Source organism: Orcinus orca, chromosome 19 (genome assembly GCF_937001465.1).
Source record: "Orcinus orca chromosome 19, mOrcOrc1.1, whole genome shotgun sequence".
Lineage (NCBI taxonomy): Eukaryota > Metazoa > Chordata > Mammalia > Artiodactyla > Delphinidae > Orcinus > Orcinus orca.
The window spans coordinates 44037785-44063898 of NC_064577.1; the positions used below are offsets into that span (position 1 = coordinate 44037785).

At 40.7% G+C, this 26114-nt stretch overlaps 1 protein-coding gene across 1 annotated transcript in view; it reads right to left on the reverse strand.

The window, feature by feature from the left end:
• Positions 1–26114, reverse strand: part of SKAP1 (src kinase associated phosphoprotein 1) — a 283028-nt gene that overhangs the window by 37461 nt on the left and 219453 nt on the right. The window contains exons 5-9 of the mRNA XM_012537805.2: positions 10376–10453; positions 9437–9520; positions 6111–6235; positions 2994–3057; positions 673–867 (exon numbers count right to left, since the gene is read on the reverse strand). Coding sequence (XP_012393259.1) covers positions 673–867; positions 2994–3057; positions 6111–6235; positions 9437–9520; positions 10376–10453 — 546 coding nt within the window. The remainder of the gene's footprint in view (positions 1–672; positions 868–2993; positions 3058–6110; positions 6236–9436; positions 9521–10375; positions 10454–26114) is intronic.

Here is a 26114-nt window from a genome sequence, read left to right on the forward strand (position 1 = left end):
CCACTGTGCTCTGCACTGTTCAACAGCTGCTGTTACCCACACAGGAAGTGGCTGTGCGGGCGCAGTGATGACTACACAGTTTTTGAGATGCCGGTTATCACGCCTTTGTGAAAAAAGAAATACGTACAGTAGACCTGCTGTAATGGTGGGCAGAGGACACACGTTAGGCTTATTAGCAAGAGATGCAATTTGATTCGTGGTATATCTGAACTAGGCAGCAGTGAGCTGTGCTCTATCAGGGCTTTACTGTGTTACTGAAAAGACTTGTCAGCGTTTATCTATATTTCTTCAGTCTATATCCTTCATCATTTGAGGTGACTTTCCATTATCCTCCTCACAATTACACAGAAAATAAGTTCAAACTAGAGAATTCTGATGAAACGCGCAGTAAACCAATGAAAACCAACATGAGTACTCTTGCCTCTTTAACCTGTTGACATTTGTAATAAATTACTTCACATGCAGAGATGAAAGACACTCCCTGATCAATCCATCTTGCCCCCAGAGCAGGGGAGAGCTTCCGTGCTGGGAATCACAGAAGCTCCACGGAAGCTTCCCTACCGTGTCTCCTTCAGAGGTTTGGCTTCCTCTGGAGTTGTCAAAGTTATATTCTTCCACCAGGTCAAGAGTGTCTAAACTAGAGGAAGATAATTAGAAGATGAAATTTCTCACCTGGTAAGATTTCATAAATATCTTCTTCTTTCTCCTCCATGGGTTCTTTGAGCCCCACACTCCCATGCAAGATCACGGGTCTGCTTTGGGAACCAGAATTTGGGGAGTCAAAACCATCGATATCATCATATGTCTCTTCCTCTTTCTCCCCTTCCTCCTCCTCCTCTTCACATGGAATGGTTAAGGAGCTCAGGTCTGCTGGGGCAGAGATGAGAGTGAATCAAGATAGGGAGAAAAAGAAAAGAATAAGGCAGGGAAGGAAAGAGGGAGAAGGTGGAGGAGGGATGAGAATAAAACATGTCAAAAGAAAATGAAACACTAAGTGCTGTTATTTCTAGTGCGGGCCTTGGTGGCAGGAAATCTACAGAAAAGGCCAGACTAGGCCAGACTGCGTCAGGTTTAAACCATCAACATAAATCCTTCCTTGCGATAAAACTTGATCAGGATGAAGCACCCCTGAAAAGTATGGGTGTGTGAATGAGCACACGAGGTGAAGGGAAGAAAATAGGCCAGAAGAGGAAATGCCAGCGTGCCTCGCGCTGCTTGTCAAGTGGAAAACTGGAAGGATGAGGGATGCCCTGGGTTCTCCGGATGCACACAGAGCCTGGGAACTATGGTGGCTGCTGTAGGATACCTGAGCTATCACACGCTCATCTCCCCCATGATCTCACTGCAGAACTTCAGAGACGTCTGCTTGTAAAGAGAAGAGTGGGCAAAAGTGGAAGAGGAAGAGAAAGTGGGATGTGGAAAAATATAACAGTAATACAGCACCAAATGGAACGGCTGAGCGATGTGGTGGCCATGCCCTTTTGCAACTGTACAGTCTGGCTGACCTTAAAGTGGGTCACCGCATAGAGGATGTTGAGCCATTACAGCACTGGGGGGCACGGGGCGGGAGACGGAGATTGGTTTTTTATTTTAATGGGGGACTGGGAAGGTTCATTCTCTGACGTGTAGTACAGAGTGCTCTCTGAAACCCTGCTGAGGGACCTCGGCAGGATGGGCGAGAGCAGGCAGGGTGCTCTGGGGAAGGAAAGGATAGAGAGACATCCGATGTTCATTTCAAAACATAATAAAACTGTTCGGCTTGATTAGGCTTTTAATAAAGATTTTGCAACTATTTTCATCTGAATTCTGGTGCCACCTCATAGGAGGAAGGGATCAAAGACACATTTGTGGCTTAAACCATATGTTATTATTTTGTTTTAAAATAAAATGGAATGAATAATTTCTTCAATGTGGGATTCTGAAACTACCATAGGGTACAGCTCAATAAAGCTGCTTGGAGTTTTATTGAAGTTTACACACTTAGGGGTATATTACACGCATAAATCCAATGCACCTAGATGAGAGTGTACCCTGTGGTCTCGCCATCAATGTTCATGTTTGCCTAGTTCTAGTCTATTATACGTGATGCTGTTGGTAGATGCAATAGTTTGTTCTTGTGATAGCAAAGGCATAAACTGAGTAAAACAGGCAATCATAATTAAAGCTCCGGTGCTTCCCTCTTTTTATCCACAATAAAATCTTATAGCAGAATAAAAAACGGAGATGAAAAGGCTTGGTGTTTTTAGGTTGATGTACTTCTCCCTAGGTCTTGGGGCCATTTACAAAGTTGGTGTTTCTGCCTTTCTGCAGAGGCAGGGTCCTGCCATGATGTATGGATACCATCATGAGGGTTATCTGATGCCAGGTGACAGGCTCAAGGTTGGCTACTTCTACCTGTCAGGCCACTCCCAGACAAGGCTTCCTGGGCCACTATCACTGCTGTGCCTACAGGCTGGCCAGCAGAGGGTACTCTAAGAGCAGTCATTTAACATCTTCAGGCAGGACTTTTCCCATCCAAAGTAAGGACCATTTGACTGTGGCTTGGGAAACAGCAATTTGTTTTTAATGTCCAATGTCATTGAAGGCCACCTAGATGAGTATGGATTTCTACCTGACTAAAACTAGAAGATTTTGGACCCTAAACCACATCTAGGTGACTTTGGTATCATGAATTTCCTTTCCAGAATGTAAGGGGTTAGGAGACACTGAATTGAGCTGAGCTGATTTTCAGCATCTCTTTTCTGGTGGTTACAAATATTGCAGATTTGCCTGTAGTTAGGTGGATGAGCTAGAATGATATCAGAGGTCCTTTCCAGGTTGATGGTTTCTTTTCCTTCTGATTCACCCATGTCACTATTTGTTGTTACCATATGAGGGATATGATAGGGAGAATGGGCAGATAAAAATATATTGAAGCCTGTGGATTATATTTATGCAATAGAATGTCAACTGCAAATGCACTCAAGTACTACTTCTGTAATAATAATACTTACCCTTTAACAAGAAACTTATTTGATCCACCCAGTCTCTGGCCTCAGCTGGATTAGAAGCTGTAAACTAGAGAAAAATTAGTGAATTAATTTATCACTTTCACTAAAATTTCCGTGAATCCTTTAGGGAGGTTCAAGGGGAGGAACCTTGTGAGCGGACTTGCAGAGTCAAGTTGAAAGCTCAGGATTCTCTGCCTGCTTAATATTTAGCAAAAAGATCAAAATCCCACTCAAAGTGATTTTTTTCCTTCAGCCATTTTGCATACCCAACGTTGACAGCTGGATTTGAATCCAGATTCATGTTCATGTGCATTCATTCATTTGATTGCCCATTCATTCATCAGGCATTTATTGAGAACAGTTTACAGGAAAAAAAAGGCAAACCCAAATTCCTGACTTCAGATCAATGCATCAGTTTTGGAGACAGCATACACCCTTGACATGGGAACACGACAAAGTAAGTGAATTTGATAACAGCTGGATAATGAGAGAAGACACGGAGCACTTATCATTGCCTATGGTAAGCCAGGGAGGCGTGCTGAAGGAATACTGTTTTGGTTGGATTTTTAAAAAGAGTTGGTGGAAACTGGTGGAGGGAACTGGACGTTTCAGGTAGGGAGAACCAGCTGCCAAAGATTAGAAACGAGACCATGATGTATAGGGAAGGTAGGCAGATCAGCTTGACTGGAGAACAGTAACAGATGAAGCTGGAGGATCAGAGAAGAGTTGATGAAAGGGCTCTGAGTATTAGGAATTCAGACTTAACATGTAGGCAATAGGGAGCCACTGTAAATTCTCGCAAAAGGAGTGGGAGATTCTTTCAATAGTTGTGAGTAGGAGAGACTGAAATAGGGAGAAATTAGAGACAGAAGAACAACTAGAAGGCTACTTAACTAGTCCTCTGCGTGAAGTGATAGGAACTTAACTATTGTGATGGCTGTAGGAGTAAATAAGAGGGGACAGATCCAAAGGATATTATAGAGGAAGAATGCACAGACCATGGTAATGACTTGGAATCAATGGGCCAAAGAAAAGAAGAAGTAAACAAACTCTACATCCTGATTCACAAAACAGGCCAGTCAAGCATCAAGCTTTAGTAATTTTTTATTTTGAATGAATCAACTTGAAATGCCTGTTCCTGAAAAACATGTTTATTATCTGGCCATTAGGGTAAGATAAAGACATGTACTATATAAGAAACCTAGTTTCCTTGTAAACTGATATAGCCACTGTGAAGAACAATATGGAGATTCCTTAAAAAACTAAAACTAGAACTACCATGTGACCCAGCAATCCCACTACTGGGCATATACCCTGAGAAAACCATAATTCAAAAAGAGACATGTACCACGATGTTCACGGCAGCACTATTTACAATAGCCAGGACATGGAAGCAACCTAAGCGTCCATCGACAGATGAATGGATAAAGAAGATGTGGCACATATGTACAATGGAATATTACTCAGCCATGAAAAGAAACGAAATTGAGTTATTTGTAGTGAGGTGGATGGACCTAGAGTCTGTCATACAGAGTGAAGTAAGTCAGAAAAAGAAAAACAAATACCATATGCTAACACATATATATGGAATCTAAAAAAAAAAAAAAGGTTCTGAAGAACCTAGGGGCAGGAGAGGAATAAAGACGCAGACATAGAGAATGGACTTGAGGACACGGGGAGGGGGAAGGGTAAGCTGGGACGAAGTGAGAGAGTGGCATGGACATATATACACTACCAAATGTAAAATAGATAGCTAGTGGGAAGAAGCTACATAGCGCAGGGAGAGCAGCTCAGTGCTTTGTGACCACCTAGAGCGAGGGTGGGAGGGAGACGCAAGAGGGAAGGGATATGGGGATATATGTATACATATAGCTGATTCACTTTGTTATACAGCAAGAAACTAACATAACATTGTAAAGCAATTATACTCCAATAAAGAGGTTAAAAAAAAAAGAAACCTAGATTCCTGTTTAAAACTTATTAATATATATTGTCAGTCTTGATTTCTTAAGAACACATTTCTATAAAAAAAGCCTAGGGAAACTGCTTTAGACCTATCGTATAAATTTTTATCTGGATCTGGGTGAATCAAATAAGAACTTAATACTAAAAAATAACTTAGATACATCTACAAAAGACTCTATAGAAAAGTTTAGTTTAACTTAAAAGTTTTTTTGAAATTACATAATTAAGACCTAGGTCATCTTATCAAAATAAGGGTTATGATACTGTAGAAACATAAAAGAATGAGTGCTGAGAAAAACTTGAAGAGCCAAAGCGTTACTCAATATTAACCCTAGCATGGCTTTTCTCTTTTTCTTGAGTTAGCTAAAGTTTTTCTAAATTGTTTTAGTAAAATTGTGATAAAAATAACCAACAAGGAGGAAACAATATGTGTATCTATATACACACATGTAAAAGTATATTTTTGGTGAAAATCACTATAGTCCCATAGTCAGACATTTTTTGTTGCCTTAATTTTATAGTGCATTACCTATTATATTCCCTTTTATATTATATCAAAATATATAAAAATGAACACCGTGAAGAATGTCTTTCTCACCCCCACTCAGGTCCTCCTAGTTCCTCAGTTGTCACTATTACTACTCAGTAATCATTGCTACCAGTATCCGAGAAATCCTTCCAGAGATATGCAATGCATCTACACACAGGAAGATTATATTGGATAGCAAGATGAATATGGGAAAATGAATTATTTTTCACTCTATAGCCAGATTTCTCTTTTTCTGGATTTCAAGGAAGGAAGTGAAGATAAGCAGTTGAAAAATAGAGTGGGAATTAAAGCCATGAAATTAGAGACTCTGAATAAAGAATTAGATTGTGTGCTGCAATAGCCAAGATTCTCACCTACAGAGTGAGATGAGAAGGGGAGGGATGAAGAGACGGAAGCCAAGCAAAGGCAGTATCTAGGATAAAAGTGGCGACAGGAGGGTGGGCACAACATAGCAAAGGTGAGGACATGTCAAGAGAGAAGGTCTTGGTAAGAAACGAGAGGTAACAGAGAAAAGATGGCGCCCAGCACAGCAACCACCACTCACATGCAATATGGAACGAAACTGCAACACCAATGAGGATCTCCATCGCCTCGGCTCATCCTACCTCATAGCTGCGCCTATCCTGGGAGGTCAGCTCAAAGCAGGATTCTTTCTTGGCATCTTTTCGCAGGTAGGGGGCCATCCGTACACTGTAGCCCTTAATGAGAAAGGTCCCTTTGGGCTGCTTGCCTGCAAGACAGGAAAGCTCCCTGTATCTCCAGAGAGATGCAACTGCCAAGGGAGGGCATCTTCTCTGGATGTAAAATAAAAGCACAGAAACAGCTGTTACATCCCTGAGGAACCACAACAGTCAAGGAGAGGTTATTACTGAAGCTTAAGAAGAGGCTACCGTGACAGCAAGGCAGATATCACTGCCAAGCTAGGACAATGCAACGTGAAAGGTTACTTAGCCAAAAGAGTACAACAGAGACAGAGAATTTATTAGAATGTTAAGAGATCTATAATAACAGAAAGAAGGAATTATTACAGCAGGGAGAGTGTGGCCGAAAACGTGAGGCTCTTGAAGGCTATTACAGAACTGAAACGTTATTATCAGGGCCAGCAGAGCACATTTGAGGGGAGGGACAGCAGCGCAAGGGGGCATTATAAGTTCCCAGGCTCTCCTCCTATGCCCTATGGAGCATTTGGGCTACAGTGCTCTCCCCCTCCTGCTGGTCAGGTGAGAATTTATGCTAGAGGGAGAATAATTAAAACTCAGTATTTTATCCCTCTTGCAAGAGGCCAAATTGGGAAGTAGCAGAGTACTGCTGAGTATCATTAGATGATGAGGAAGGAGATAAAAGGAAAAGGACCCTAAGTGAGTGAAAGGAGAGACTACTCTGCCTGTCATTCTCTTTTTTAAAAAAATAAAACATTAGAAACAGAAAAAGAGGGGTTGGTTCCCAAAGATTCTGTGTCCTCATGGTGTGGTTCAGGCAGAACATGTAGAAGAATGGAACCCCCGTGTCTGGGTGATGCTTTCTGTCCTGTGTCACGTGGAATGAGTCGCTTTTTGATGATGATGATAAGAGGGATGGCAGTGGGAAGAAAATATTAAAAGAAAAGAAAAAGAATCTGTCCTCACCTGGTTGAGCTAAAAGAAATACACAAACACTCTATACTTACTAAGAAAATGTCTTGGGCACAATAAGAAGTAACTGGCGAGAAGGGAGCCGTGCAACAGTGCTTTTTGACACCAGAATCTTTTTTGTTAAAGTATCTCTCCTTGTTCTAACTGGCCACTAAAATGTTTTGTTGTTTCTTTGGTCACCAGCTTTTATTTCACTCTGACGGCAAAATGGTCAATAAAAGTCTCCAAGCCTCTCGCTCTTGCTCTCCTTCCTCACCTTGAGTAGGAAGGATTCTGAACGAATGAACGTGATACCTAGTTTTATATCCAGAGATGCCAACCAAGTATTTAAATGCAAGGGAAATGATGAACATTTTTACAAGGACATATATGTTATATTAGTTTGAAGGTTTAAAATAAGAAAATAAAACCTGGTTGGCTTGTATGCCTAGAATTCAGGGGAGAAATTATAGTTGCTGGATTTGAGAGTGGGCTGGGGGTTGGAAGGATACAGGGGGCTTGTTACTCAGGTTTTGAGCTATGCTGCTATCATTTCCAAGTAGGGCTTCACACTTTACCCCTGTATAGGAAAGGTTCTGATGAATTGTGATGGTGAACTCAAGATGAAGGTCAGTGATACCTGTTGCAGGCAGAGAGGCAGAATGAGGTAACTGCCTTGAAGTCCAAGAGCAAATCTTAAGGATTCCATGTCACTTAGCAAAGCTATTCTTTCTGCTACCTTAGTCCCCAAAGTGCAGGAAGTCCAAAGGCAAATGTGTAGGTATCTGATTATTCCCTTGACTGGATATCCAGGCTTTGGGAGAGGAATAAGTCCGGGAAAGAAGGAAGAGAGGAGAAACAGAAAATTATCGGAAGGACAATAAAGGATTTACTTTGGATCATGCCTCAGTAAGAAGGTGGTAGAGCACAAAGAAAGCCCCCACAAGAATTGCTACTTTACTTTATCTCCCTCTTGTTTTGTAGAATTACTCCTGGGGCAGTCTAACCCTGTAGGAGGGTATCCCCTATTTGAAAGTTTGCATTCACCTACGGTAACAACTTTTAGCTTGTGTTTATTTGTTGCTGCCTCCACTTTGTGCTTATATCCTCTGTTCCTTCTCACGAACTAAGCAACTGTGTTAAGCATGGATGGGGGTCTTTTAGGGATGGCTCATGAGTGCTGTGCTTGACTGAGTCAGTGGTGGCTCATTAAGAAGCTGCCTCTGGCTTGAGTCAACACTTCGCAGCTGCTGCCATCTGGCTGAAGGGTGTCTCTAGGGGACAGCAACCATTTGGGTCTCAGCACTCCATGGCTCTAGGCATGTCCACTGGATTACGTCCCAGAACCCAGTAGGATAAAGTTTGGAGCCTGCTCTTAGAGAGTTTGGATCCAAAGGTTCTATTTCTGGGCCATTGGTAAGCTGCTAAAATCCTTCTCAGAATTAATTTTTTTCAATATTTTAACTATATTATTAATGCCTATAAAGTGTTTGAGGTTCTTTTTTTAAAAATTTATTTATATTTTATTTTTGGCTGCACTGGGTCTTCGCTGCTGCACACGGGCTTTCTCTAGTTGCAGAGAGCGGGGGATACTCTTCGTTGCGGTGCGCAGGCTTCTCATTGTGGTGGCTTCTCTCCTTGCGGAGCACGGGCTCTAGGCGAAAGGGCTTCAGTAGCTGTGGCGCACGGGCTCTGTTGCTCCACGGCATGTGGGATCCTCCCGGACCAGGGCTCAAACCCGTGTCCCCTGCATTGGCAGGTGGATTCTTAACCACTGCGCCACCAGGGAAGTCCCAGAAGTTCTGTTTTTTTTTTTTTTTTTTTGCGGTATGCGGGCCTCTCACTGCTGTGGCCTCTCCCGTTGCGGAGCACAGGCTCCGGACGCACAGGCTCAGCGGCCATGGCTCACGGGCCCAGCCGCTCCGCGGCATGTGGGATCTTCCCGGACCGGGGCACGAACCCGTGTCCCCTGCATCGGCAGGCGGACTCTCAACCACTGCGCCACCAGGGAAGCCCAGAAGTTCTGTTTTTTAAATGCCAAAGTATTCAACCTTGATAATGCGTTATTAGTCATAATAAAAGGTAACCTTTTTATATGCTGGCCACATATCCTAGTGTTTAAAGGGGCTATAATTTCTAAATTGGCATCTGAGTTTTTGGTGATGAGTAAGGTATTATTTACCCAGGCTTATTTCTTTCCCAAGCATATCCCTTTATGGGTGTTAGTTAAGGACTGCTAAGTTGAGATCTAAGTGCTTGAGAATTTACGAAGTGCTTGCATCCAGGAGTGAGATGCTGCTGTGCAAATGAAGAACACTTACTTTTCTCATTAGCATAGTAGTAGAAGAGGCCTCTGCTGACAACACACCATCGCTTCTGCCACTCTGATCCAAAGAAACTATGATCTAAACAGAACAGCAGTAAGGGACATAAATTCAGGTAACTACAATCACTGAAGAGTCCGTAAAATCCAACAACACCCAGTCCAGTGTGTTATTGTTTTATTTCCGAGGTTAATGGACTGTAAAACCCTCCCTTTCACTCCCACAGGTTATCCCGTGTTGACACAGAGTGCAGAGGACTCAGTCAGTTAAAGGTCCAAGTTCTAAACAGGTTTTGCCTGCTCTGATCCCAGCTGTTTCTCTACTTTTCCTTTATATCTTTCAGGTTCTAATCTCATCCTGTAGTTATAAAATTCTCCATGAGATCTCTATGTGTTGCCTTTCAGCAAACCGAAATGACACTCCAGGCCATGGGCATGAGCAAGGCTTTCTTTGTGCTAAGCCAATTTGCCTGAGTGTTAAACCTGGTATTCCAATCCTACTAGAACCTATTCTAATTAAAGAGTGAAAGCTGAAGACTGGGGCTTGTCTAAAACTTGAGAGTGGGCTGCTTCACATATGATATAAAAATGGCACTCATAGCAACATAGTTTCACTCTTTGTGGGAGCACACTGAGAGATGAGAACAAAAATATAGTCATTCATTTATTCATTCGACAAGTATTTATTAAGCACCTGTTGTGTACCAGGTGAGCAAGGCAGAACCAATCCCTATCCTGATGAAGTGAAGATCTGGGGCCATCTCTCTTCAGCCTACACACAAACACCAGACTTCTTTTCTTTTCGTCCCTTCCTTTTGCCTTACCCCTGCCTAGTATAGTACTGGGCATAGAGCAGGTACCCCTTATGCTAGCCCTTTTTTTCCTCATTTCCCTTCCCTTCCTGGAATGTTCTGAGATCGGAGGATCTAATCAGTACCTTTGCTTTTCTTCTCTAAGTATCCTTGCTTGATGATATTATCAAGCTCTTGAGCTCCTCTTGTGATGTCTTCCATTCCTAAAAGGAACAAGAGCAAAATATTTTGTTGAAATCGGACAGAATTTTCATTTATTTGGGCTACCTGAGATAATCTACATTAATGAAGGGGTGCAGAGGGGCTATTGCTTATATATGGCACAAAATAAAACAATTTCTAGATGATTGGGGGGAATTAAATTTTCTTTTTCTTCCTAATTATATCTAATGCTAAAATTGCTTAAAATTATCTAAACATAACATTAGTTTGTGCAAGGGGAGGTAGCCTAAGCATGTACTGATTGGCAAGAAAAGGACTCCAGAAAATTAAGAATTTGCTTAACTAAACACACACCTTTTTCTAACAAACAGAAAGCCACCTTAGTGAACATAATTTTTATTAAGTTCACACAAAGAAAGGCTCTGCATAGCTGAACCTGGCAATAGCTGCTAAATTCTGGTTTTGTCAAAGTAATGGTAAGAGTCTAGGGATGGTAGAAGCCTTTACACAGAGAAGACCTGGATCTGACATCAGCCTTTAATTGTATGCTGCTAACATTCTCGGCTTTCAATTAGCCTTGTTAGGTACAAATTTATTGAGCAGTCAAGATCCTAATCTATCTTCCACCACTGGGGTTTATACTTATCTTACAGAAGGGAGGGGCAAAGGACAGAGACAATGAGGCAGGAATTTACTCCTCAAAAAAATAAAATGAAACAGGAACAACAACAAAAACAATTAAAACATATAACTCTCTATTTCTTAATTAGGAGAAATGAAGGGAGTGGGTTAGCATAATCCTAATTTTATTCTTTTTGGTCCCCAAACCCAAATCTCTTTTGGTTTGCCTTAAAAAATTTAGAAAGCAAACAAAATATAAACCAAATTAAGGCACAATGCATATGAATCAACTGGGTCACCTATACGATATCTTGAGACTCTTGGGTGGAATCATTTTTTTCAATCACACAATTGTTTTCTTAACATCGACAATAACTAACATTCAGTGGTAGCTGTGCGTTGGCACTTTGTTCAATGCTTTGAATACTTTTTGTTTAAAACTAACATTTTAAGATGATTTAAAATGCAACTAAAAGTACTTTTTGCTTCTGTTTCAAGCTTAGTTTTAAAAATATAGATCAGAAGAGTTTCTTTTTAGGTGTTTAAGTGCCTGATTCTATATCCTATTTGTCCGTATTGTCAACTTCCTTGTTCATAGACTGTTTTCATTTGTGTGTTTTACAGTTAGCAAACTCTGTGGCTGCTATAAATCCTCCCAGATGGGTCTCAGGGTGCACGCATGAGATGAAGAGCAGCAAAGGAAAGTTCATTTGTCTAGGATTCTTTCATTTCTCCCACCCCTCTGAAAATTCTAATATCTCTTTGAAAATGCTCTCCAAGAAAACAGAGAAGCAGATTGTACTGAGGGCGAGGACCCAGTATGGCTGAGAAGGCCCTTTGAAGGAGAGCCCATCCTCTCTGCAGCGCTGTCAAAAAATTGCTCCTAGAGGCCTAAAAATTAAATGAAAGACACAGGGGATAAGAAAAACAGGATCCCCTAAGCCTGGAGTTTCCATCTTTTCTTCCCACCATTTTTTCCCTTTTTTAAAAAGGTCTTGTTAAACTTAGAGACACAGCTTCTTGTTAAAGATGCCGAGAGTCTGAATCTTAAAAGACATGTTAAACGTTCTATTAGAATTCAAACCTCCTTTTTTAATGCAAATCTAAACGCCATTTTATGGAACATCTATAATTATGAAAATGGGAAGACATTGCCTCGTGTGCGGGGAGAGTCTGTGAGTATGAATATTACATTAATGTGCCCACACCAGCTCACTGATCCTGCTGGCAGGAGCATAAAAAATGCTCGAGTGAAACTTTTATTTAGATGTTAAGACTCCAGGCCCCAGCGGGGTGACAGAGACAGTCCCTGTGAGTTGCCATCAGAGAGAGAGCTTGAATTGAATTACCCAGGGGGGAAGCAAGTAGTGGTGAGCACTGCTTCGCTTATTTAATTTCATTTACTTTCAGTACATTTTCAGCATGAGGCTTTTCTCTCCCCACCAACTGAAACCCAAGAATGCCACCACCAAGAAAACAAAGACATAATGCAGCAGAAATGTTTGAATTCCAAGTCACTAATTTTAGGAGACTAGGGACAGCACCATCACCACCTTCTCACCCCAAAAGTCACACTTGGTTTGCTAAAATTGAGCACTGAACGAGTTACTGAATTTCCTCTCTTGGTCATTCACCAACAAGATTCTGAAGAGTAAGAGAGCTGGAAATACAGTATTTTATATGCTGTGTTCTTGTAAGGTGTGTTATGTTGCTTTTTTATTAGAGGGAATCTGTATTGATGAACTCTCTTGCCTGGATTCCCTTATGGGCAGTGGAAAAAATGGGATTATAGGTGAAGTTTGGAATGGCTATGGAAAAAAGATTAGATCAAATCAATTTTTATTCTGTTGATTGTCTTCTATGTCTAAGGCACTCTGTGGTGAGTACAATAACAGAACTGTTCTCAATGTAAAGTTGACTCTGAGTGCAATCTCATTACCTCCATGATCTATCAGATAAACCCAGATGGGATCCAGATCTATCCCAGTCCAAGACGGGAAGCCACTGTGGCAATCAAGCTCTCTCCTCTTTCAGTGTCAGCTTAGGGTCCCACTGATCAAGAACGGGTGGTCCTGAGGATACACACGTAAGCCACAGTCCTGTGTGATGACGCAGGGGGAGTCTTGTATGCCCGAATTTACACCTACTGGCAAGTGAACCGATCTGCAGAGCTACTTGACATGTAATAGAAGGTATGTAAATGTTTTGCAGGATGATAATAAAAATAGGAAGAAGCTACAAACAATTCCATGAGTAGCTATTTTAAGGCAAAAACATTTATATTTAAGTATACAATTTTTTTTTTAAATCGAGGCTTTCTGTCCATTACCTGAAAAAGGATATCACCACCTTAATGAAAAAAAATATATAAATGATTCATTGGGAATAAATGGCCCTTTGGATAAACCTAAGGGTGTATCACATTATATCAGCACAAAACAGAATTACATTAGTGTCATAATCTCTCTCTACCACTGCACTTAACTAAATCTCTCAGAATAGCCCATATAAAGGAAAGATTCACTTAGCTGAAGGATGCAGGGCCATAAACATAAGATCGAGAAGAGTGTTAGACACAAGTGATGGCCACCCAACTTTCACAGCAGATAAAGATAAAAGAAATTCTCAGACATCTTTTTCTCCTCATCCAGATTCCTTTAAACCCTGTATCCCACCCATACCAGCTCTGCAGTAAAAAACAACAGAGTAGGGGTCGATCTCTCAGCACTAAACATGACTCCTCAGTCAGCCACCCACAGCAACAACAATGGGGACCCTTTGGAGTGTGATCCATTTCCATAAAGCAGTCAATAAAAAAGACATGGGAGCTTATGTGAGTCACGGCCTATTTAATCAGCTGCATTCTAGCCCACTGAGAAAAGAGAATTGGAGAAGTCAGTCGGCAACACCACAGCACAACGCTAATAGCATAAGAGGCCACACAATTTCTACTGCAAAAAGGTTGCAGCTCCTGCGGAAAAAACAGTGCCCACAAACTTTCATTCTAGGTAGCTGGTTTGGTCTCTTGCTCAATCAACCTGAAATGAAAATCCATGATTAAAAAAACCCATCTTTTGTTCAACGCTTTCCCCTCCCTAAATTGTGGACTTCTCCTATCCTCCCCTTTCCTTCTAATTCAAGTTCTTTTCAATTGTTTGAAAAAGGAGACCAAACCAACTCCAGCCCAGAGGCTGATCGTTACCAGGGGTGAATTTCAGGCAGGGTTAAGCTTACCAGTTTCTTTCACTAAACTACCTGTGACATAGGACCTGGGGTGTTGGGTGGATGAGGCTGGAGAAAATCTAATATTTGAAGGCTGGGAATGGTCAAGTTGCATTTGTGATTTCAGTTCACTCACAGATCACTGGTGTGTGTGTGCACTTACACAATGACAAACATACGCTTCACAATGCCTCAAACGGACAAAATGAAAGGGGGTATTGCAGGTAGGGTGGGTGGTGTAGTATTCTCCTGTCCAGTGGTTGCTGATCCCCCATCCGTTTGTTAAATCCTCTCCTTTGTATTTGGTTTCTGTGTCCTTCTTTAATAAGTTCGTTACTGTTTTTCCTCAGCTTCCTTTTTTCTCAATTTTTAGGAACCAGTCAATACATGACCGAGGTGTCTGGCAAGAAGTATTCATCTTCTACACATGATGATAACAGGGAAAATGGTTTCAATGACTCTTCCTTCATTTGTCCCTTGGGACAGGCTTACATAAGTCTTAAACTGCTGTGCTTCCATTCAATATCTACTTGAGTTGACACTTATTCCTCACAGTTTTCTGTCTTTGTGCTTCACTTATTAAGGAATGTAGAGCAACACATGTAAGGTGAAAAATTCTAAGCCATTAATAATAATCGACTTAGGATCTAAAAGTTTCAAAGACACAGAAGCCACTCAAACAAACAGCTTTAATTTCATGGAGAAATAAACTGGATAGCAGATGAAAGGAAGGGATTGAACACAAAGTACTTAACCAGGTTCTTCAACGAGCTGTGACATAAGAAGCTAAGAAACAAAACAAGTGCAGTTGGAGCTAGGCAGAAGGACGTCAGAAAATGGTAGAAATCACACGTTTGTGGTTAGCAAACCAGTGCAGGAGACAATATTCAGGAGATCTTCATGGACTCTTGTTTCCCCTCCAATTTTTCAAGGTCTTTAAAAAAATCTGTTAATCCAGGTAACAGACCAAACTGTATAAAAATCTGTGGAAGAAACTTGTTATACTGAGGATACAGAAAATTCATGAGAGATTCTAGGGCAGAAGTACTAAGAAAAAAAGCAGATAACTGATGTACAAAATGATTAAAACTAATATGTTTTAATACAAAATGGTTTAAAAAACCTAACAAGGTTTAATCTGCATTTTATCAAGCATTTTCACATCTCATTTGAGCTCCACAGCATGCCTGTGAGGTATGTATTAATATCATCTCCACTTTACAGACTAGAAAAAAGGCTTACTGAAATTATGGGAGTTGCTGAAGGTTGCTCAGCTGGAAAAGCCCATGCACTTTCCACCACCCTGAGCTTCAGCTGAGGAGACACACTCAGATGTACCTGAGGAAAGATACAGTCTTCCCACCTCACTCGCCCATGAGAGACTCCATTTAAATATGGAAGAAGAAACAGACATGATGTGTGATTATTCTGACACTTGATGTCAAAAAATTATTTTAGGATCCTGTATTTCTTGTTTACTTTGTAAGGTACTGGCTGACTAACCTATGGAATTGCTTTCTAGGGCAGGTCTCTGTGAAATTCAAGAGATCAACAGATATGCAGAACAAAAATGAAAGAAAGGGCTTCCCTGGTGGCGCAGCGGTTGAGAATCTGCCTGCCAATGCCGGGGACACAGGTTCGAGCCCTGGTCTGGGAAGATGCCACATGCCGCAGAGCAACTAGGCCCGTGAGCCACAACTACTGAGCCTGCGCGTCTGGAGCTTGTGCTCCACAACAAGAGAGGCCGCGACAGTGAGAGGCCCGTGCACCGCGATGAAGAGTGGCCCCCGCTCGCCACAACTAGAGAAAGCCCACGCACAGAAATGAAGACCCAACACAGGCAAAAATACATAAGTAAACTTTTTTAAAAAAAGAAAGAAAGTGAGAGAATGTAATAAAAGGATACACAAGGTAAAGAATATACAAGAGGAAGAAACCCGGAGCTCTCAAAAAATGCTGCTGGATCACCAAGGTTTGTAAGGCCTCTTCACAAGAGTGATATCTAGAAAAGGGAAGCCTGTTTTAGGGTAGGGCTCATGCAGGAATCTCGGACATGATTCATTTACTCTCTAAGGAAGAGGTCTTGGTTTAAAAAGAAAGAAGATTTTTAAGTCAAATATCCAAATTGGTTTCTAGAAACCATCGATATTCATGACATATGAAGAACCTTCTTGTTTCCACAAAGAGGCGCCACACTAATTACCACAGAGGACTGTGGTCTTCCGGGAGGCTCCTCTTGCATGTCTCTGTTTTTAGTCGGATTTTATTATAAGAAGTGAAAGTTTTAGAAAAAAGCACTTCCAACTCTACGTATGATAACTTCAACACACTAATTCTAGCATCTAAATAAATGGGAATAAACAACAGCATCTGGTAGGTAAATAGTTCATCTTAAAGAAAGACTAATTCAATATAATAATTTACTGATCCTCAATCCTGGTGTCAGGATACCAGGGCGTCTTTTGATCAGTTGAAGGTGTTGATAGAAATGGCAGAGATTTTGAATAATTCACTTTAAGAATAAGAATGGATTCAAAGTTTTTCTATAATAACACCACCCATTTGCATTCAATATGCTTTCTTAAGGGGAAAAGTCAATTAAAAATAACTTATAGTGTGTCTTATTTAGGCCACAGTCTACGGTGATTAAACACATCTGATGTAGTATTATAATCATGGCAATCAAGAATTCCTACAGAGCTTTATTTCCTTGAAAAAAATTGTTTCTTCAAAATTGTGGGTGTTCCACGGAAGTGGGTTGGGCATATAAATGTTGGTGGCCATGTGTTATGGTGGGAAAAAGGTTGAGAATTCATGTAATCTGCACAAAAACAGTTTAAACCCAGGAAGCCTCTTGTGTCTTCTGATTTTATTAATGACACATATATATAACTTAGCACCTTCAGCTTTATTTTTATCCTAAGAATCCATCCTTAATACAGAACTACAAAGATCCAAACGACCTGAAGTCTTTTTTAGCAGCCAAACCACAGTAAGTGGCAGCAGGACAAAGTGAGAATCATGACACAAATCCAGACCGTGGTGCTTCAAAGGGCTTTGAGATTCTAAAAAGGAGGAGGAGAGGATTTCAAACACCAAACTTGTCTTTTTTACAAACCTTGAAGGATCACTGTATTTTCCTCTCATCCTGAGACAGGTCACTTTTATACATGTGTCCCGTGAGAGCATATCTTTAAAAATGAATGACAAAATATCATTTTCAAATCTATTTATTTACTACTCTACTGGATTGTGATAAGAATATGAAGAAAAGGAAAGAAAAAGAAAAAAGCCCCACCTGGGTTTGGAGTCACTTTTTAACGGGTTTAACTTCTACCTGTCCACCATACTATGGCCAGAAATCATCTTTCTGAAACGTATATCTGACCATGTCACATTCCTGCTACAGCCTTTAATGGTTCTCCCTAACCTATAGGATGAAACTCAAGCTCTCCATCACACAAAAACTTTAAAACTTGGTCTCACCCTACCTTCCAGTTTCATTTTCTCCCAACCCCTTATACTTCCCAATACTCCAGCAATAATAGGTAACAGACTTTGCCTTCTGGAATATGCCGTGTACTTTACACTGCCAGGCCTTTGCTCATGCTGTTTTTCCTGGTTGGAAATTCTAATCTGTATCCCCATTTTCTGAGGTGGGAGTGCTCCTTTAAGACTGAATTCAAATGTCACAAACCTTCTGAATCTTTGTCTGTTTCCCCACATAGAATTATATCCTCTCTCTTCTGTGCTCTAATACCATTTTCTGTAGGGTACAGTCTTGGCTCCCAGGGACCCTAAACCTTTCCCCCAATACTCCTCTCCATTCTTGCCTCTTTGCTTTGGTTTACATAAGACCTTCGTTTCTATGTAAAGCTGCTAGAAGCCTTGAATGAGGAAGTAGAAAAGGTACTATTCCCAGGAAAAGGAATGTAGCTGTGGATCTGGGTAGAAGGCAAGAGGGAGGATGGCCTAGCAAGGGAAGGAGGGTTAGAATAGATCTCACATTCATAGGAAGAGAGAGAGAACACTATGAAAAAAATGAAATGAACAAAACATCATAGTGCCTGGATTGAAATAGGGGAACAAAGAAGAATCCAATAGAGCTGTGCATCCAAGGAGATGGGCCAGTATTTGCACCCCGACTGTCTAGGTAAGGAGAGTAAGAATTAGACTGAGGCAGAGCTGGAACAGCTGAAACCCATCGCAAGGCAGGGCTGTACTTTAATTGTTGAACTGATGTGGGATTAAGAAGGATCCTTCCCTAAAATACACTCAGTAAACTCCAAGGAGTTTGGTGCTAATTATTTAACTTCTTGAAGCCTAAAGAAAACCTGCCAGTGGGAAATCTAGTCCCTTTCACAGAGGGCAGTTCAATTCATTAGTTATATACCTGTTTCTCTCTGTATCCCCAGGGGCCTCGTACACACAGTAGGTGCCTGATAAATGTTTGTTAAACTGAACTGAAACCACTTCCAGCCTTATGGGACTTGGGGTCTAAGAAGGCAATATGGGAGTGAATATTTGTTAGATAAATCATTTTCACCAAAGCCAGAACCAGTAATTTTTGTTCTGTTGTATACTCACTATTTTAATCTTAGAGTTGGTACTGTGAAATAAAGTAAAAAAGGGAAAGAAAGGAAGTAGCCAAGAAAGCCAGGAGGAAGTAGTGGGTGCAGAAGTCGGGAGGACTCACAGTGCTGAGAATGACAGGAGGACGGACAAACGGGATTTTGGGGAAAAAAATAATAAGTTGGGAAAAAATGCCATGAACCTCACCTGGAGAGAACTATATCTCCCAGCCAATTTCACAGCCTCGTTGAGATACCGGTTCTCTTCACCCCAGAACTTATCTATCTTCAGGAAAGCATCAAAGGATGGGGTCCAGAGGAAACCATAAATGGACAAAGACCGAGCCAAACTTAACAAATGGATAACTGAGTATACTTCAGAAAAAGGCTGTTGATTGCAATTTCTGAGCTACACAGGCCTTGAGTGGCTGAGAACTTGGCCCCTTGTCTTGTTCTTGTATTTCCCTGAAAAACGGTATTTTTCTCTTTGACCGTCATAGGTACGTTTGTTTGCATCCTGTACGCAAACATCCTATGTGTGTCTGAGCACTTAATAATGTTGATGGTGAAAGCTGCATGAGGATTAGGGTACCAGAATCCCGGAGTCTTTATTCTAGTTACTCTCTAAACCAAAAGATTTCAGGGAGGAATCAAATGATGATAATCTTGCCTTCTCCATGTCTCTCTAGTGAAAAACATTCAGATATCATCAGAGCACTGCATCGAGAAAACCTTTAAAGCAAACAAAGCAGAAAATAAAAAAGAAGACTTAGAAACTAATTATCGTGATTCTCTGGGGGTATTTCAGGGTGGATGATCTAATGAGAACTCTCACACCCCATTGGGAAGAACTTGATGGGAATGCAGTGACCTCAGCAATGTGGCTTTGACCTGGTATGTATCATCTGCTGGACAAAGGGCCACTCTCAAGCTGGGCCTTGCTCTCAGCTAGCTCCCTGGGTGTCTCTGCAGCAGAATGGGATCAGAGACAGAAAAATGATGGCTACGATAAGGAACCTTTAGGGCAAAAATCACCTCCTTTTCTTTTAAGTTACACGTTTGAGATTTAAAATCTCTTGGTTCTTCTGTTTCATCTGACAAAACTCAAGCAAGTTTGAAGTCAAATTTTGCAAGGAAAAAATTAGGGAGGGGAAAATGAGGGTGATGTTTCCCGACCCAAAAGTTTCTAACCAAATCATCAAGTCTGTAATTGCAAAATAAAAACACTAAATCTCAATATCTATTTGCACAGCTCATTAACTAAGGGCTCACACTCAGCAAATGGAAAAAAAAAAAATAAAGGAAAAAACCTTCAGCACCAAATACATTTGGAAAGTTACTATGGAGACCTGTCTTTCCCTAGGATCTAAACTAGGCTGTTGTCAGATGCGTCTGTCTGTCTGTCTTTATTGCTTATTTGGGAAGCAGCAAGTTGGGATGAGGCAAAGCATCTTTTGTCAGACTGTGCTGGAGAGAAAAAGAGAACATTCCTTTCCCCACTGAGTATTATGAACATGATGGCAGGCACTCGACCTGCTCTGCTACTGGGACAACATGATTTACAGTGTGAAAAGGGAAAACCTAAATCACTAAGTAATGAAAACATTAAAGCTAATGCATCAGAAGTGAGGAATTTATTACCATTAACTCCAATAAACAGTTATAAAACACTCGTCCTTTCCTGTCCATGTGCAGGGACACAGACACTGTACTTCATTAAGCTCAACTTCCTTTTCTTCTCCACTAGACCAGTCATGTGTGTTTGAACCAACCACCATTTATTGTTAAGTGGACTGGTTCATTTTCCAGGACTGAGAAAGCTGAAGGCACATCCATTTTGCTTCATGGTGCTTGGTGCAGACGGATGAAATAGCAAAGTTTAGAAGACATGCAGCTCGGTATTGCTATATAAGTTTATTTAAAAGTCCCTAAAATGTATGTCTGATAAAAGCAGAGTAACTCTTCTGAGCAGCCTTTCTCAGAGGCAGGTATATAAGTAATAATGCCTGGTGAGGAAGGTGGCATATTGGATGCCAATGAACGTCAGGTGCGTTTAGCTGAATAATTTTTCCCTTGTTATTGTTTGGTATAGCACCTAAGAAACCTGAGATGGAAACCCATTTCCTTCCAACATCTTTCTCTGTCACAGGGGCATACCAGTTTATTACCTTCAGGTTTTTCATGAACAAAAGAGGCTGCACATATTGGATGGCTAAGGTAGACTGGTTCTGGAATCATTTGTTTTAGAGGAAAAAAAAGGGAACTAACGTGTCTTTTTGGAAAGCCAACTCTAATCATGGAATCACCTGGGTGTTACAAAGCAGACAGGAGAGGCAGCCTGAAATTCAGGCTACCCTGAGCAAACATTCACAATAGTGACAATGTTAATAGTAATACTTTACATTTGAATAGCACTTTAGTGTTTGTAAACTGTTTTCCTTTATGACCTCTTTGATCCTGATACAAACAGAAAGGCCTCAATAGTCTAGACTTCAGGAGCTGAAATTGAGGCTCAGAGAGGATAAAAGACTTACTCACATAGCTGGAAGGAAGAATAAGGACAAGAACTCAGTTTTTTTTAAAAGCTCCAAATCCAGTACTTTTTTTTTTTTTTTTTTTTTGCAGTACGCGGGCCTCTCCCTGTTGTGGCCTCTCCCGCTGCGGACGGGCAGGCTCAGTGGCCATGGCTCACGGGCCCAGCCGCTCCGCGGCATGTGGGATCTTCCCAGACTGGGGCACGAACCTGTGTCCCCTGCATCGGCAGGTGGACTCTCAACCACTGCGCCACCAGGGAAGCCCAAATCCAGTACATTTTTGGCTACACCGTGCTATGACAAACATTTTACATAATGAATAATGTTATAGTCATAATTATAACATAAAGTCAAGGTAAACGGTGTTTTAATTCTAGATTTCTCAGCCCAAATGGTTTTTAGGAACCCTCTCTGCTAAGCATGGCTACAGTACCAGTACTGCTGGATGGAGCCTGGGAATTGTCCAGGTTGTTCAGCTCTGAAATGGGATCTGATTTTTGGCATTACCAGAGAAGAGGCAGGTACCTGGGTGATCCTCCTGTTTGAGGTTCATAGGGATGTTTAGCCCCACCCACTGAGTGGAATTGCTGGGCCTCTCATGGGCCAAATTGTGTAGAACATATGAAAGAAAGGGCTAGAGAGGCTCTGACGCAGAGTCTGAGCTGCGTAGCCTGCATTACCAAAGCTAAGATTTCCACAAGTAAGACCAACTGCTAAAAAGCAGCATAGTTTAAGGAGGTAGTAATATTTGTCAAAGGAATTTTTCTAAATATTATTTCACCACCATCTTAGCATTTCCATAAGGTACCCTAATGAAGAACTCTTAGATGAAGAAGTTACAGGTCTCTCCGGAGGTGATAGAGCAAATGACTCTGCCACTCATTTTACACACAGGGAAATTAAATCCCAGCCAGCTATGATGCCATTATGTGACTCATTCAATGATACCATTATGTGACATCACCCAAGGTAACGTGACTAATTTGTCGCAGAGTTGAGAAGAGAAATAGAGTTTTCTGACTCCAATTCAACATCATATCACTCTTTTACTCCCATAGTCAGGAAATAATCCTTCTCTAACTCTGGGGGTTTAATTTCTATGGGGAAACTAAACAAGACAGGTCCCAAATTTTGGGACACACAGTTCAGTCGAGAGTGGGAAGCTATCCTGAAAGCAGGTGAATTAAGTAATAGTCTATGTCCTGAACACTGAGGCCCCTAGCCTCCTTTTACTGCTCAGTTCCAAAAACCCTGGTAGTCATGTATAATGGTACCACCAGCAGATACATGGATCCTTCTCTGGAAAAAAATGAATGGCCTCAGAGAAAAGACCTGCAGATACTGACATTTGGGAGACGCCAAGCAAAATGGTTGGGTCTTCCCATCACTCTCAAGTTTAGGCTTTCTAAAGTGAAGCCCATCAGGGGATATGCTCCGCCTTGGCACACAGAAGTTTCAATCTGCATGTTAGTGCCTCACTTTTAAATAGAAGCAAAGTCTAAAGATCACCAGACATTTGCAGAAAAGCTTCCAACATGGAAGATAAAGACTAAAACATACAACAGATAAAAAGGAACTCAGAGAAAACAATTTAGGGAGCAGAAAAGAAAATGAAAAACCAAAGCAAACAAACAAGGGATCATTAATATTCCCAGAGGGATGAGAAGACACTGAATTCATGAAATAGGCTGCTTAAAAAGAAACAATCAGGGAACAAGAAAGGAGAGTAAGAAATTAAACATAAGGTAGCCAAAATTAAAAACAAAATCAATAGATGGGTTGGAAGATATAATTGAGGATATCTTAAAGAAATAGGGCAAAAAGGTCAAGAAAACAGAAAACAGAAGAGATAAAAATATTAGAACACAGAAAATAAAGGGAAGGAAATGATCAAAGAAACAATAAAAATTCTCACAATGAGGGATATAAATCTTCTGATTGAAAGGGACCTCCATACATCCAGCACATGAAGGAAAAGAGGTCCACACCCTGGTAATCACTGTGAACTTTCAGAACACAATGGACAATGAGAAGCTCATAAAAGCTTCTGAGTTGGGGGAAAAATTGGCCATACACAAAGAATCAAGAATCAGACTGGCATTGAACTTCTCCACTGCAACACTAGAAGCTAAAACGAAGCAAACTTTTCCAAATTCTAAGGCAGATAATTTCCATTAGCGTTTCTACACCCAAATTATCAATCAAGTGTAAAGGTAGAATAAAGAGGTTTTCAGACATGCACATTCTCAAGAAATATACTTCCTGGCCAGCCTTTCTCAGGATGCCACCAGAGGATGTGCTCCAGCAAAGTGAGGGAGTCCACCAAGAAAGAAGGTGATGCTGGATCCGGGTGCAGCTCTGATAAAGGAAAGAGACAAAGGGAAGTCCCAAGGGCAGCCAGCCCAAAGTGGGGAGGAGGACAGAGGTGTCCAGGAGAGCGGCTCCAAGAACAAAATGGACCTGATGGATCATCTGATGTGTGTGACCACTTGGAAAATAGGAATATTACAGTTCTGCTACAGAGTTTGGGAAGAATTAGGGATGGTGACTTAGAAAACTAATAAAATGTAAAAAGCCTAGGCATTTTCCCACTCTGGAAAAAATAAGAAATAAAACTTAATTATAGAAGTTTATAAGGGTTGGCAGTAAATAAAATTTACATAGTTAAAATCACGTAAACCCTAAAACTAAACTAACTAAAAATTATGATATAATCATGTCGGGAAGATGAAGGGAGGAGAAATGAGGATTAGGATGAGATAAGAGTGTTAAATCCTCCTATGCCATAATATGAAATCAATAGTTAATAGCTGAAATTGAAAAGTCCTGAAAATAGCTGTATAATATTATTATTTAGAAATGTGGACGTACACAGCAGAATTTATGAAAGAATTGAAGGGGGTGGCCTCTGGAGAGCAGTACTCAGGGACTGGGAAGGGATAACTGTGTGTAGCACTATTTGATTTTAAAAAACTATATGTCTATATTATTTTGATGAAAATAAAAAATAATTAGAAAATGGGAAAAATAGTTTTACAACTATTTTACACAAAGCCACACGTCTGCATATTTACATCATGATGTCCATTCTGAGTGGCTAAATATACAAAACTCCTAAGCTTGGTATGAAGCGTTTATGGCAAAGGAATCCAGAAAAGAAAGAAGAAATTGGTGTAGAAAAAAGAGAAACAATTTTGTTAAAAAACACTTACACAAAGCCACATTTGAATTAGGTACCATTTTAAGAATATTTTAATAATCTGTAGTCTTTGTGCAATTTGCAATTCTAATATTGTACTTTGTACCATAGGTTTAATTCTGCTTAAGCTCTTGCTACATTGCAAGGGTACCCACAAAAACAGGAGGGCTTTTTCCATTGGAGATCTGTTTTATTTCACACGTAACAAAGGGTACGCAATCCCATTATGAAATCTGGGGGTCAGAAGCCCAGAGTATAAACTTGGGCTGCAATTTACAGAATAGTTTTGTATTACTAGGCATGACCAGAACTGGATAAAGTACCTACAGATAAAATCAAATCAGGAAAAATTTATTTGGAACCTACTGTGTGGTAGATGTTGTGCCAGAGAGCATACAATTCATAGAAAGACAACTTCAGATCAGTGCAAAGGCACACAGAGCACAGACATGATTTTAATTTATAGGATTGGAAAAGTACAAGGCCAAAAAGCAAGACACCTGTTGTCCTGCATTTATGTTAAAGGTTTTGCCTTTTTAAAAAATAATCAGAAACACATAATCATTATTCTTGACATAAATTACATATTGAGAGTGGAAATCATGTTTTAAGAATAGGAAGGGAAGGAAAAGTAAAACCAACTGCATGTAATTTTTCAAGTGGAAACAACGGCAATATGAAGATATATGGGTGTCAGACCCACTGGTAGAGGAAGGAGGCTGTGCTCTCTTACCTCTTGTGGTGTCACTCCTGTGACCTCTACCATTTGAAATGCTTTGATTCCACCTTGCCCAAGGGGCCTGTGAGCAACGGGAAAAGGGATGAAGGATGCCTATGCCTGACCTCACCTTTACATTGTCTAATGACTGAAGGTATAAATCAGCTTTCCCCTTGAAGATCCGAGTGTCAGAAGCTCATGTGAAATGCTGGAAATATTAAATGATGCCCCTGAGGGTTTTATTGTTACTCAGTTTTCTCCTGTAACTGGGAGAGCTGTTCACATGAAGGATACTCTCCCTCAGGACCTCAATTTGTATACAAAATGAAGTATGAAACTCCAACAACTTCTTGCCACTTTGGAAAGAAAATAAACAATTAGTGGAGGTTGCCCTTAGCCTACTGGTCCTGCGTATATTTCAAAGATATCTCTATTCCCAGAGAGCAATTCACACTAATGAAGGTATGATACCCTCATTACAAATCCTTATTTCCAGGGTAATAAATCTGTGATGGTTAAAAAAATCTCCATAGACAATGCAATGTGTCTTTTAATGGGGAAAAACAAAACTCTTCACTTTATCCTAGTTAGCAGAGGAAGTGTACTAAGAATAGAGGATCAACTGCCCCAATGCCAAGGTTCCATTGCTAGCTCATCACTGTGATCTTGGGCTGTATCTGAAGCTCCATTCCAAGATTCTTTCTGCAGAATTTTTTAAATCTATGGACTCTTAAACATCCTAATACACTTTGATTCATTAATCCTCACCACTACCTCTGTAATAGGCATAATTATCTGTAATAAGAACAATGATAATTTTTCTCTTGATGGAGAAAT